General features: G+C 41.2%; 2 protein-coding genes across 3 annotated transcripts in view; both read left to right on the top strand.

The window, feature by feature from the left end:
- Nucleotides 1–125: 125 nt before the first annotated feature.
- polr2d (RNA polymerase II subunit D) lies at nucleotides 126–4,349 on the top strand. 2 transcript variants are annotated; one of them, XM_062993416.1, is made up of 4 exons: nucleotides 126–389; nucleotides 2,084–2,264; nucleotides 2,487–2,582; nucleotides 4,087–4,349. In XM_062993416.1, the coding sequence occupies exons 1-4, from the start codon at nucleotides 320–322 to the stop codon at nucleotides 4,163–4,165; spliced, it is 426 nt and encodes a 141-aa protein (XP_062849486.1). In that variant the 5' UTR covers nucleotides 126–319; the 3' UTR covers nucleotides 4,166–4,349. The 2 variants fall into 2 exon arrangements, with proteins under 2 accessions (XP_062849486.1, XP_062849487.1); XM_062993417.1 differs by lacking the exon at nucleotides 126–389 and adding an exon at nucleotides 662–707.
- A 3,312-nt stretch (nucleotides 4,350–7,661) lies between these two features.
- Nucleotides 7,662–13,886, top strand: part of abcf3 (ATP-binding cassette, sub-family F (GCN20), member 3) — a 28,514-nt gene continuing 22,289 nt past the window's right edge. The window contains exons 1-2 of the mRNA XM_062993418.1: nucleotides 7,662–7,738; nucleotides 12,763–12,907. Of these exons, the coding sequence (XP_062849488.1) occupies nucleotides 7,666–7,738; nucleotides 12,763–12,907 (218 nt within the window). The 5' untranslated portion in view covers nucleotides 7,662–7,665. The remainder of the gene's footprint in view (nucleotides 7,739–12,762; nucleotides 12,908–13,886) is intronic.

Below are 13,886 nucleotides of genomic sequence, written 5' to 3' on the forward strand. Positions count from 1 at the left end.
TCTTAAAATAACAGTTCTAGCAAGCTAAATTAGCATTAAAGTTAGCACTCGTGCTCCTGACTAGCCGGTCACAGAGGATGGGACTTTTATTTTGAAACTAGGCCGTCTGAGGACTTTTACGTGGACGCGCTCCGGTACGAAGCGTGATGATAGCATCGCAGAACACTTTGTTTATAAACTCTCGTGTTTGATCTAAATAATGTAGAAAAGTTTGTGTTATATTAATAATACTGTCCAGTACTGACTGATAAACTAGGGTTCGGTGTTCAGTCCTGATAAAGAGTGAGTTATATAGTGATTATCGAGTATAAAGAGGATCATGGCGGCTGCAGGAGTTTCTAATGTTGGTGATATAGAGGAAGACGCGTCGCAGCTGTCGTTCCCAAAAGGTCTCTTATTTATATATATATATAAATATATTTCACCTATTATACACTTAAACTTATGTTAGCGATGGCAGGACACAGTATGAGCCGATTGGTTTGAGAGAACACACACACATGCACTGTAATGTATGTGGACACTCCTCCTAATTACTAATTACTAAGCTCTACTGTTTCAGACACACATCATTTTATGCCTTCAACTTTGTGGCAACAGTCTAAGGAAGGCCCTTACCTGCTTCGGTTTGAGTTAGGTGTAAAGGAATATTGGCTTCCATAAAACTCTGAACTCAACGATACAGAACACCATGGGAAGAAAATCAGGTCAGTTGCAGACCAAACCATTCTGTCCAGACTCCAGCATCAATGTCTGACCTCACAGGTGCTGTTACACCACGGGCACAAGTTCCTACAGACAGCTGGGGAGAGTGGGTATTACTTTGGACTAGCAATCCAAAGGTTCAGATCCCAGCTCTGCCATGCAGCCACTGTTGGGCCCTGGAGCAAGGCCATATATATATATTAATATAACATACTTCGACATGCGTACAGCCTTCCAGAATAGAGTAATCTGCACATATGTGTATATAAGTACCGGACAATCCTACAGTACAATACAGTAAATGAGGGCAAGGCTATGACTGCATTTACCAAATACTGTAAACAAAAGCAACAACAGGACGATCTTTCGTTTGCCCCGCTGCATTTCTGGTGCCATTTCATTTTATTGTTCCATGACACCTCCTCACTGACCTCTTCTAACACATGCACTTTAATCGGTGTGAAAGTGTTTGGAAAGGATCGAAGATTCTGTTACCAGATTTTGTGTGTGTGTGTGTGTGTGTACCCACAGTCCAAAGACATGCATGTAAGGTGAATTGGAGACACTAAATTGTCCATGACTGTTTGATGTAACCTTGGGAACTGATGAATCTTGTGTAATGAGTAACTACCGCTCCTGTCATGAATGTAACCAAAGTGTAAAACATGACCTTAAAATCCTAATAAACAAACAAACAACCTCGGGTGGGTAAACAGGTTACTGTCATAACCACCTCGGGGGGTAAAACAACAGAAAATGTAGTTAAAATGTGAAATCGTTAAGAGTAAAATATCAGTTGTACAGAGTTTTAGACTCCGGCACCCCTGATTATTACAGCAGAACTAAAAGGGAGAGCGAGCAGGTAACAAGGTCATGAAGGCTTTCACATGAAATCAGCGCCCACCTCCCCCACCGTCATCAAACCTGAGTGATCGGACAAGAGAGGCAGAACGACAGCAACCCAACATCCCTAATAATCATAACTTACTATGACCTAGAACCATCAAGCTCTGCCTTTTTGTCTATAGACGGGTTTGGCAGTTCCAGTCCTAGAGGTCAGAGGCCAACACGTAGCGGTTTGCACAAAGCTCAACGATACAGAACACAATAGGAGGAAAATAAGATCGGTTGCCGGCCAAAACTTTTTGTCCAGCATCAATGCCTGACCTCGCAGATGCTCTTACAAACATACTGTGAACTGTGAAAAGCCTTACAGAATAGTAATTATAGAAGAGCGAAATGCGAATTATAACACTATACTTTTGGCCATGGTTTTGAAATGGGATGTCCAACTTGGTTATTGTTTTGGGTTGTTTTTACTATGGGCTGTCCTAATTTGTCATTTTTTTATCCATCACTTTGTTTTGTTTTTCAACAGAGTTCGAAAATTCCGAGACTCTTCTGAACTCCGAGGTGCACATGCTTCTGGAGCACAGGAAACAGCAGAACGAGAGCGCAGAGGACGAGCAGGAGCTCTCCGAGGTCTTCATGAAGACTCTGAACTACACGGCGCGCTTCAGCCGCTTCAAGAACCGCGAGACCATCGGCAGCGTGCGCAGGTCTGAGGATCAGTCTGCTCGCTCTTTGGGCTCAACAGCATTTTTTCTTCGATAAGTGAAATAATAATAATTAAAAAAAATGATGCTGTGTTTACTTGGGTCTTTGTCTAATATTAAAAGTAGTTTGATCTTGAACATAGAACAAACAGAAAAACATCTCATCTCGTGTGTATTGCTGGTGTAATAACTCTGTCCTGTTGTTTTTGTTGTTCTTGTTTACAGTTTACTCCTACAAAAGAAGCTACATAAATTTGAACTGGCAAGTTTGGCTAATCTGTGTCCTGAGGCTGCAGAGGAAGCAAAAGCACTAATTCCAAGGTAAATCCTGGTCTTTTACTCACAGTGCCATGGAACAGTGTTCGTTCACTCAGCTTTCAAGGGATCGTCACAAGGCCAAACTGAATAGAGCGCACACACCACGAATAAATTACACACAAGGTGCAGAATCAGCCACACCAGAGTAACCCACCAGCACCTGATAAATGGAGAACCCACCCATTCATCATGTCAAATTTGCCTATTACGATAAAGCATAATAGTGGCAAGCTTGCAGAAATGGGGCTTGAACCAGTGACCTTCCGATTACTAGTCCTGTACCTTAACCGCTGAGCTACTCCTGTCCCATCATAATACCTGTCTTATGACACATAGGTGTTAAATGTGGCACTAAAACCCAAATAGGGGCGGCACGGTAGCTCAGTGGGTAGCAACGTCGCCTCGCAGCACAAAGGTCCTGGGTTTAATTCCCAGGTGGGGCGGTCCGGGTCCTTTCTGTCTAGAGTTTGCATGTTAAATTCTGAATGCAACAGTGCAAGAAATCTCTAACAAAAACTGTTCATTACAAGTAGGATAGATTGACAGATGGGCAGATATAAATAGATACTTTATTGATCCTAAAGGAAATTAAACAAGCACTGAGTAAACATGCTAATCATAATGAACAGATGCAGTCGCTGTATTAAAGCTCCTCCTAACACACGTTCTGATTCCCCATCAACACAAAGCTGCATCATAGTTCTGTCTCATGATTTAAATAACAATTTAACCAAATTAACATTTTAATATAATAATCTATTATTGTAATAATTCTCTTTTATATCCATTTTATCAGCTCCACTTACCACATAGAAGCACTTTGTAGTTCTACAATTACTGACTGTAGTCCATCTGTTACTCTACATGCTTTGTTAGCCCCTTTCACCCTGTTCTTCAATGGTCAGGACCCCCACAGGACCACCACAGAGCAGGTATTATTTAGGTGGTGGATCATTCTCAGCACTGCAGTGACACTGACATGGTGGTGGTGTGTTAGTGTGTGTTGTGCTGGTACAACTGGTGGCTGGTGGCCACTCACTGTCCACTCTATTAGACACTCCTACCTAGTTGGTCCTCCTTGTAGATGTAAAGTCAGAGACGATCGCTCATCTATTGCTGCTGTTTGAGTCGGTCATCTTCTAGACCTTCATCAGTGGTCACGGGGCGCTGTTGGCTGGATATATTTGGTTGGTGGACTATTCTCAGTCCAGCAGTGACAGTGAGGTGTTTAAGAACTCCAGCAACGCTGCTGTGTCTAATCCGCTCATACCAGCACAACACACACTAACACACCACCACCATGTCAGAGTCAGAACAGGGTGAAAGCAGGCTAAAAGGTATGTAGAGAAACAGATGGACTACAGTCAGTAATTGTAGAACTACAAAGTGCTTCTATATGGTAAGTGGAGCTGATAAAATGGACAGTGAGTGTAGAAACAAGGAGGTGGTTTTAATGTTATGGCTGATCAGTGTATGTTTGTTTACTTTCTCTTTGCTTCTTCTCTAGTCTGGAGGGTCGGTTTGAGGACGAAGAGCTACAACAGATTCTGGACGATATTCAGACCAAAAGGAGTTTTCAGTATTGAGTTCTGTTTTCTTCTCATGTACAGACGTGACGGCGCTGCATCAGAACATTTTTTTTATAATGTGGGTCCGAGACTGAGCATTCCCTCCGCTCCTGTACATTAAATCAGGTTCCTCTTTATTTTAGTACTGAATTCCATGTTGTTAAGTGTTTCATAGATAAAATAAATGTTTTGTGTTTGTAAAGCTTCTTGTGTCCATGGATTACAAACTTCAGCTTTGCACTAAAAATCCTCTGATGCTTTCTTTTCCTTTTTTGTTTACATTTTGAAAATTGAACCCCAAAAACACAGGGAGGAAAGACAAGTACTCATGTCTGAAACCATAAAAGAAATACTTATACAAGACATCACTAGAACAGTTTTAACCTACATCACAGCCATAAAAATATAAAATTGACCCAAAATATATAGGCGAGACATTCAGCAGACTCAAACATAATACCCGTCATGAAATAAAATGACAGAAATATGTTTAACATTAAAATCCAAACAAAGAAACAAACAACATTTAGACACCCTAGGAAGAACGTTATGGTTTGTTGACATTTTAAGTAAAAATACATTAGCACACCAGCGTTGACATTCTGGTTCGAATCTCGGCTCTGCTGCTGGTCAGCTGGCGGCCATCTAGCGGGCACAACTGGCAGTGTCTGCAGCAGACAAAATTGTCCACCATGTCTGCTGGGTAGGGGAAATGACCGGACTAAGTGGGTGGGGTCTTCAAACACTGTGAAAGGACCCTGGTTAGCGGATAGAGGCGTCTGTGCAAAAGCATGGCTGTATAGGACTGCGCACATTCATTGTCATTTAATGAGATAAATAAATCATCAACTTTGTCTTTTTTAAGTATGTTAAGTGAGCAAATAAACACTAACTGTGCACTAAGATTTACTGAAAACCTAACACATGCCCCCTCCAACACGTGTGCAGTTGCCACACGCTTCTTTTCACCTACACGAGGTGGGTTCACACGGTTCAGTATTGCATATGGAGAGTCACACACCAGTCTCCATTGTCCACAGTCTCTGTGCAGCCTCCTTTTACTATCATAAGTACCCTTGTGCAAATGGAAATATAAAATAACACATTAGTAACAGTACAGATAGTTCTGTATGTGTACCATACTGTTCTGTAGGGGGCAGTGCCATGGAAAAAGGGGCTTTACACAGTTCGAAGTTCTTATTGAGGCCTTGAGAAGTATAAGTAAACTCACCTCAACAGAAAAATTGGGACAGGAAGATGCAATGAAAACAAGAAGGTTTGTATTAAAATTGTACGTTTAATATTCTATTTGATCAACTTCATTAATATTTGTGAATATTCACTAATAAATTATTTGAGCAGTTTAGAACAACAGGGAATTTAAAGATTTCACCACACACAGTTCATGACATTATTAAAAGATTCAGAGACTCATACATATATCACAAATATCTGTACATAAAGGACAAAACCAAAAGCCAATACTGAAGAATAAAAGAAAAATGCCTTTATTTGTGTTATGCTTGTTCCACTTATCTCAGCTTGTTTACTCTGGAAGCTACAAATGTAAGTCAAGACTTCACCACGCCATCGACTCTGAGCTCAAGATCATCTGTCTAATGCAAATGTGTGCTGATCTGATTAATTTATTCAATTTTCATCAACTGCTTTATCTAACCCTAACCCTGTTCCTCCAGTTCCTTAGTGGGACAGTGGTAGCCTAGTGGGTAGAGCGTTGGGCTATCAACCGGAAGATTGGCGGTTCAAATCCAGGCTCTGCTATGCAGCCACTGTTGGGTCCTGGAGCAAGGCCCTTAACCCTGTCTGCTCCAGGGGCGCCGTACGATGGCTGACCGTGCGCTCTGACCACAGCTTCCAAACAAGCTGGGATATGCGAAGAAAGAATTTCATTGTACTGTACACCTGTATATGTATATATGACAAATAAAGTATATCTTCTTTTTCTTCTTAAACCCTGGGTGCAAGGCAGAAATACCATGGAAAAGGTGCCAATCCATAGCAGGACCTTGGCCTTGGAGGTTCTTTAAACCGAGCTTCTCTTCATGTCTTCATAGATCTTGCTTTGTGCACAGGGGTACAGTCATGCTGAAACAGGAAAGTGCCTCCCTAAATGGTTGCTGCACAGTTGAAAGTGTATATTTCCTTCATATCATTAATTTATTACGGCCGCTCAGGTGGCGCGGCGGTAAAAACACACGCTGGAACCAGAGCTGGGATCTCGAATACATCGTATCGAATCTCAGCTCTGCCTGCCGGCTAGGCTGAGCGGCCACATGAACAACGATTGGCCTGTTGTTCAGATATGGGCAGGACTAAGCCGGATGGGGTCTCTCTCTCATGACTGGTGCAATTACGACAATTACTCTGCTGGCTGATTGCTGGCGCCTGCACAGATGAGAAAAGAGTGCTCTCAGGGTGTGTTTCTCCGTACACAACGCTGAGCTGCACTGCACTCGTCAAAGTGTGGGTGATAAGATGCATACGGCAGCTGCCCACGTGTCGGAGGGGGCTAGGGTGGCCACATTCATAGTCACAAAAAGGAGGACGTCATACCAGGAACAGGGGTACATGATACCGCAACACACAGAATGAAACCAGAACCCATATAACAGAGTTTCTGACCAATTTAAGCAATAATTTCTATAACAAATTACTGTTTTACTCACCAAATGTTGTGTCTTTTTTTGATATTTAAGTCTGTTCCTCGCTGCCTCCAAAAGTTTACTAATTGACTCAGGTAGAGGTGTATGCAGAACAGAGCGAGCGGGCGAAATTCAACCACCCAATCACAGACTAGCATTTAGAGGGCGGACCTTCTGCGATTGGCCAGTGGTGGGCGAGCATTTGTTTTGACATGTACCTGAGCCAATGACAGATAATATTGATCAAAAATGTAACCAGTTCACTCCAAAAGGAGGATCTTTAAGTGTTGCATGGGCGGAGGACTGGCAGCTGACCTAAAGCCTTGCGGCTGGCCACCCTAGTGGGGTGTAGGTTAGCTTCGTTCTCCTCAATCAGAGCGGGCATCTGCATTGGTGGAGAGGAAGCATGACACAATCGGGCAATTGGACGCGCTATAAAGGGAGAAAATGCATAAAAAAATATATATAATTGATTTATTACATCTGTTAGCATGTGTTTTGAATGTCATGAATTCAATAATTAGGGTGGTGAAGGGGTGTCCCAGTACTTTTGTCCATATAGTGTATTTTGGATGCTGGTACTGTCCACATGTGTAGTCCATCCTTCTTCTTTTGTATGTTTTGGGGGCATATAAGGAAACTGGAATACCGAGAGGAAAGCCTCGCAGACAGGGGAAGAACATGTAAGGTATGAAGAGGTATGAATCAAACCCAGATCCTCGGTACTTACAGTGATAAGTGCAGCGTAGTTTTTATAATACTTGCGATACTACATTACCCAGAAACCAACGCGGCTAGACCGGTGCCAAACGCCGAGCATGCGCAGTTGTGAGACAGCTGGGGCCGCAGTGTATCATGGCGACGTACGTGGATATTCTGAAGACCGAGTTTCCCGAAATTGACACTGAAGTATTTGATTACATAACGGGTGAGTTTTACACCGCGACAGACGAAACGTTTTCAACCAAATAAGTGTTTTTTCTTTACAGACGGGTTTCAGTTGTGAAGTAGCCGGTTAGCATAGCTGTATGGGAAAGAGCAGTGGTGGGAGCCGCTAGAGATTCTGCTGATCTACAAATCATCGTGTGCACTTGATTTACTCAGGGGATGATTTGTAGATCTGTGATTCTCCACCAGTTCAGTATTACTCATGGATCGAAGGTAGTTAGCCTGGTTGGCAGCCTGCTAGCGTGTTTAATGTCTTGATTAAGGTCACTTGAACTAGTTTAAGTTTATTCTGACACATGTTGACCATATTGAGACATTAATCTAATGTCATGTAACCAGATTCCTGTTTGATTTCAAGCTCAGGTGATCCTGCTTTAAATGTTAAAAGTTTGAATGAACGACCTGAATTTTACACATATATTATACACATTTATGCCATGTGTCACTTTACTGTCCATATAAAGGTGCTCTGGTCAGTATCTACATGTTCTTACTGTTACAAGTAAGGTGAGATCCCCCCAACCCAGATTTGCTTCATATCTTATGAGCTTTCTGGACGTCCCATTTAAAACCCTATGCTATAACAACAGCCACTCATTTGAGAAGGCTTCTTACAAGACTTTGAAGTATGTGTGTGGGAATTTGTGCCCACTCAGTCAGAAGAGCATTTGAATGGCTTGGTCAAGAAAGCCTCAGTTGATGTTTCAGTTAATTCCAAAGCAAAGTGGGGCTGAGGTCAGGGCTCTGTGTAGGTTTCTTTAAATCAGGCTTTTCATCATGTCTTTTATGGATCTTGCTTTGTTCACAGGGGTACAGTCATGCTGAAAAAGAAAACATCCTTCCCTAAACTGTTGCTGCCAAGTTGGAAGCATATCATGTCATTTATAAAACTTATTTATTAACATGTTAGCAATTATTGTGCCTGAAACACATCAATTCCTTGAAGGAGTCAAAGAACACAACGCACAATATCTGCTGCCAACATCAAAAAGAGTAAAGTGTTTACCTCATCACCAGGATTAAAGTGATCTGCAATTTAAGCCACAGCAGATCTTCTGTTGGTCCAAACCCGGCACCATATCACTCAATCCCTCTGGTATTGATGAGTCTTGGCCGGCCATTGACCTGTCTGAGGTTTGTGGCTCGTCCCTTCTCGGACTGCTGCCTATGACACCTCATGCTGTTTTCTTTTTTTATTTAAAAAGAGTAATATAAAACATCATGAAATAGGGCTGGACGATATGGCTAAAATTTATATCACGATATAACTCCTCATTTCGGTCAATACGATATAATTCCGATAACGATATATGAATAATACAAATGTCTGGAAAAACTGCCAAGAACACCAACATTGGAAGGTTTTACCTGCAAACCAAGTCTATAAAATCTCACCCTTTAAAACTACATAATATTTTAGAAATAATAATAATAATACAAATAAATTAGCTTTCACTTTTTACTTGTATTCAGCATCAAAAACACATCATTCTCAAATAAACATAAGCTTTGACAATATATAATATAATTTATTAACATATGTCTTAAGCAGAGGTGGAAAGAGTACTAAAATATTGTACTCAAGTAAAAGTACTATTACTTTAATGAATTTTTACTTAATTACGAGTAAAGTTACTAGTCTAAAAATCTACTCAAGTAAAAAGTAACTCATTTAAAATTTAAAATTACTTTATTAACAGCGGGGGGGGGGGGGGGTCTCTTCTGTGTAATGCAAACAGGACAAGTGGATATAAATCTCACAATAGTTGTTTTTAATTCAAATATAATAGAAGAAACATGTTGATATAACATTTAAAACATTTAGGGATGTGTAATGTGTCATTTTAGTCTCATAAAACTTTTTTAAACTGTATAACCACCAGTGATGTGTCGTAGAATGATTCGAATCTATTGAACGGCCCTTTAAACTGAAATGAAGGAATCGATTCGCGCTTCTGGGAGTCGTTATGTATATATACGGCTCTTTAAAAGGAACCGAGCTAAAAGATCCGACTCGCCATCGCAGAATTCACTGCAGCAGTTTCCCAGCCGCGATTTCTTTAGCGTTTTTATTTGACTCAGTAACGGATCTTATTTAAAATTTAGCGAATTACAATTCTTAATACAAAACATACTTAAGTAAAAGTAAAATTACAGGCTTAAAATTACGCTTCGAGCCGTCCCACCAGCCCAACCGAGGTTCAGTATTACATTACATTTTAAGACAGGTTTACAAGAAATCTAAAATAACCACCTGTGAACCACTTACAAACTGCAATTAGATGATCAGAATCTGATAGGCCTACCTTTGTTGACACTGAAATGCTGTGGACATTCCTACATATGTAATTCTTATAATACAGCCTAAATGAAAACACAGTTACAAACCTTACAGAATGCAGAACTCTGCCCCATCCTGCTCCTCTTTAGAAAGGTAAATTCGATGTCCCATTTCTCTAGATATTTACATGCAGTCTTTACTTTTTGGGCAGGAATGCCCTCTCTCTCCTCGCATCCATCCATCTCTCCCTGTTCCAGGTTTGTTCCCGCTGTCCACACTGACCTCGTGAGAACTGCCACTTGCAGCAGCCTGGGTGGCAGTTCTCACGAGGTTAGTGACATTTTAGTTTGGAGAGGCACAGGAATGTTTTTTAAAAATTATAATTAGTGATAAGAATTCCGGCTCTTTTTAGAGAGCCGGTTCTTTCGGCTCCCAAGTGGCTCCTTAGATTTTTTTTGTTCCTTAAATTAATTTATTACCAAATTACATGTAAAATGAATTACTAATGTAAAAACATTGTATCAAATGTTTATTATTTAAATTGTTTTATTTATATACTCAACATGGAAGAGTGCTACAACAATAAATTATAAAATACAAAAACAAAGACCCATCTCAATTAAACAAAAAGGTCTGATTGTGTATATTATTTGTACATTTGCATCTAGAGTAAAAGAACACATCAACAAAGCATCACTCAACAAAGTATAAATGAAAATGTGCCAAAAAAAAAAAAAAAGCAGAATCCAGGTATTTGTAAGTCTTTAGCGAAGATCCTGTTTCTCCTTCTGTTTTCATCTGCCCTGTTTTTTTGAAAAGATTCTCTTTGAGGGGACAGATGTTGCTACATTACACAGTCTATGGTGCCATCACATGTATAAGATGTGGGTAGACTGAATACACCAGTTCAGTGGGTCTGTAAAAGAGGCTCCTCGTGTCCAAACTTTACTGTTTCCTCTCACTCATGTTCCTCACCTTTCCAGCGTGTAATGTCTGCGTATGTAAAGCGCAATGTCAAACTTCATCAAGTTTTCTCTCTCTCTCTCTCTCTCTCTCTCTCTCTCTCTCTCTCTCTCTCTCTCTCTCCTGTTCGTTCTTGACCAATCATGTGCGGCTTTAACGAGAAAAAAAAACGAATCGGCTCCCGATCAGGAGCCGTATCCCGTCGTTCACTTTAAAGAGCCGACTCTTAGAGCCGGATCGTTCGCGACCGACCCATCACTAATTATAATATAATACGGGAAATTTACGGGAAAATACTAATACGGGAGGACGGCGGGAAAGAGGGGTAAAATACGGTAGTTTCCCGGCTAAAACGGGAGACTTGACAGGTATGAAATCTATTTTAAAAAGTACAAGTACACAAAAAAACTACTCAATTACAGTAACGTGAGTAAATGTGATTCGTTACTTTCCACCTCTGATCTTAACCAACTTTAATCCACAACATGGACTGATTATTATTTATATGTAAACATTTTCAAACAAAAGTGCTCAACCAGGATAAAGAATATAAAAAAGTGCTTAAGGGTTGCTGCAGAATTTGCTATATCAGGTGTTGTGCTTGAAGAATACAGAAAAAAAGAGTCTTTCCTCTCTTATTAACTATTTCTACTGCTTCTTTTTTAACTGTGGATGCTCGTTCACTCACAGCTGTTGAACTCATTTAGCCACTAATATCCACCGTGTTGTAGGTGGTGTAATCAGAGCCGTAACTCTGGCGTCATGCCTGTGGCGTACGTCATCACGCACTGACGTAAAGCATATCGATCGAATTTGTTTAAAGATCATATCACCGTTATTGAAACATTTTCTATCGTGATATATATCGATATCGAATTATTGTCCAGCACTATCATGAAATATAAAACAAATATAAACATCATAGCATCAAGAGACATACATCATACAATCAAAGCTTATTTAAAATTCTCAATCGTCTGTGGTGTCCTCAGATGGTCGGGAAGGGCATTCCATAGACGAGGAGCAGCAGAACAGAAAGCCCAGTCACCCATGGTGCTTAGTTTAGTTCTGGGAATGTGGAGAAGATTTGAGTTTGCAGAACGGAGGGATCGCGATGAAATGTTAGGGGCAATAGAATAGTCCACTAACCAAAAACATCCAGCCAACAGCGTCCTTTGACCACCGATGAAGGTCTAGAAGATGACCGACTCAAACAGCAGCAATAGATGAGCGATCGTCTCTGACTTTACATCTACAAGGTGGACCGACTAGGTAGGAGTGTCTAATAGAGTGGACAGTGAGTGGACACGGTGTTTAAGAACTCCAGCAGCGCTGCTGTGTCTGATCCACTCATACCAGCACAACACACACTAACACACCACCACCATGATGGTCAGTGTCACTGCAGTGCTGAGAATGATCCACCACCTAAATAATACCTGCTCTGTGGGGGTCCTGACCATTGAAGAACAGGGTGAAAGGGGGCCAACAAAGTATGTAGAGAAACAGATGGACTACAGTCAGTAATTGTAGAACTATAAAGTACTTCTATATGGTAAGTGGAGCTGATAACATCAGTTTCAGAATCACAAAAGAAGGTCCATAAAGCCATTATTGGACTAGTTTGGTGGCCTGTATGGATGAATTTGAACACTGATTGCAAATCAATTGTTCTAGTTATAAATTCGCTTTGCATGTTTGAAGATAACCCCCTTTAAATCTATTTATTAAAAAATCTGTATCTCTGTATTGTTCTGCAGGAGTTCTGGACAGCGGGGGTTCAGATTTTGAAGATGGGGAGGAGGTGTTCGATGCCATCGGTGGGGTTCTCCAGGAGGTCGGCGCTGAAAAAAATGAAGACGACGTCCGAAATATCTGCCTGCAGTTGTTTAACACTCTGAAGATGTGAGTACCATCGTGCAGGATATTTACTCCTTAGCCTTCAGCCTCGAGGGAAATGATAGCTCACTGGTTAAGGTACTGGACTAGTAATATATTTACTCACTTGCACGTCTTCGGTCTGTGGGAGGAAACCGGAGCTCCCGGAGTAAACCCACATAGACCCGGGGAGGACATGCAAACTCCACACAGAAAGGTCCTGGACCGCCCCACCTGGGAATCGAACCTCCTTGCTGTGAGGTGGCAGAGCCACCGTCCCACTCACTGGATCAGAGGGTTGCAGGTTTAATTCCCACCACTGCTAAGTTTCCACCATTGGACCCTTGCTGTGTTCTCAAAGCATCTGCTTTATTTATTTATTTACCAAAAATTATTTACCAAATTTACAGTATGCAAGCAGCTAACAAATATAGGACAGTTGCTCCACATTTCACGTACACTATAGGGCCAAAAGTATGTGCACGCCCGACCATGAGCTTGTCCGACATCCCCTTGGTATTAAAACAAACAGAGTGACCTCTGTGTGATCTTTTCAGCTAGAACTACAGCCACTTCTCTGAGAAGGCCTCTCACAAGACTTGGAAGTATGTCGGTGGGAATTTGTACCAATTCAGTCAAAACATGACAGCATTTGTATGGCTGGGCACTGATGTTGGTCCTCATTCCACAGCTGTTCAGTGGGGCTGAGGTCATATTTTTGTGTAATTGATTTATTACACCTGTTAGCAACAGTTCTGGCTGGTAAACTCTGACAAACGCCTGTCTGGCTTTTTTTTTAGCAGCAAGGTTCTCTTAGGTCTCCTACCGTTACGTCTTATTTCATTCAGAGAACAGATAGAGCGACCTGACACTGGTGTTCTCTGTATCTGCAGCTCTGCTTAAATTTATTTGGAGGTTGATTGAGGTTCTTTATCCATCATTCGAATCATCCTTCGTTGCATCCATGTCCAGCAAAGTCAGCTACATAGTCCAGGGCTGTAAACGT

Source organism: Trichomycterus rosablanca, chromosome 4, assembly GCF_030014385.1.
Source record: "Trichomycterus rosablanca isolate fTriRos1 chromosome 4, fTriRos1.hap1, whole genome shotgun sequence".
Classification (NCBI taxonomy): domain Eukaryota; kingdom Metazoa; phylum Chordata; class Actinopteri; order Siluriformes; family Trichomycteridae; genus Trichomycterus; species Trichomycterus rosablanca.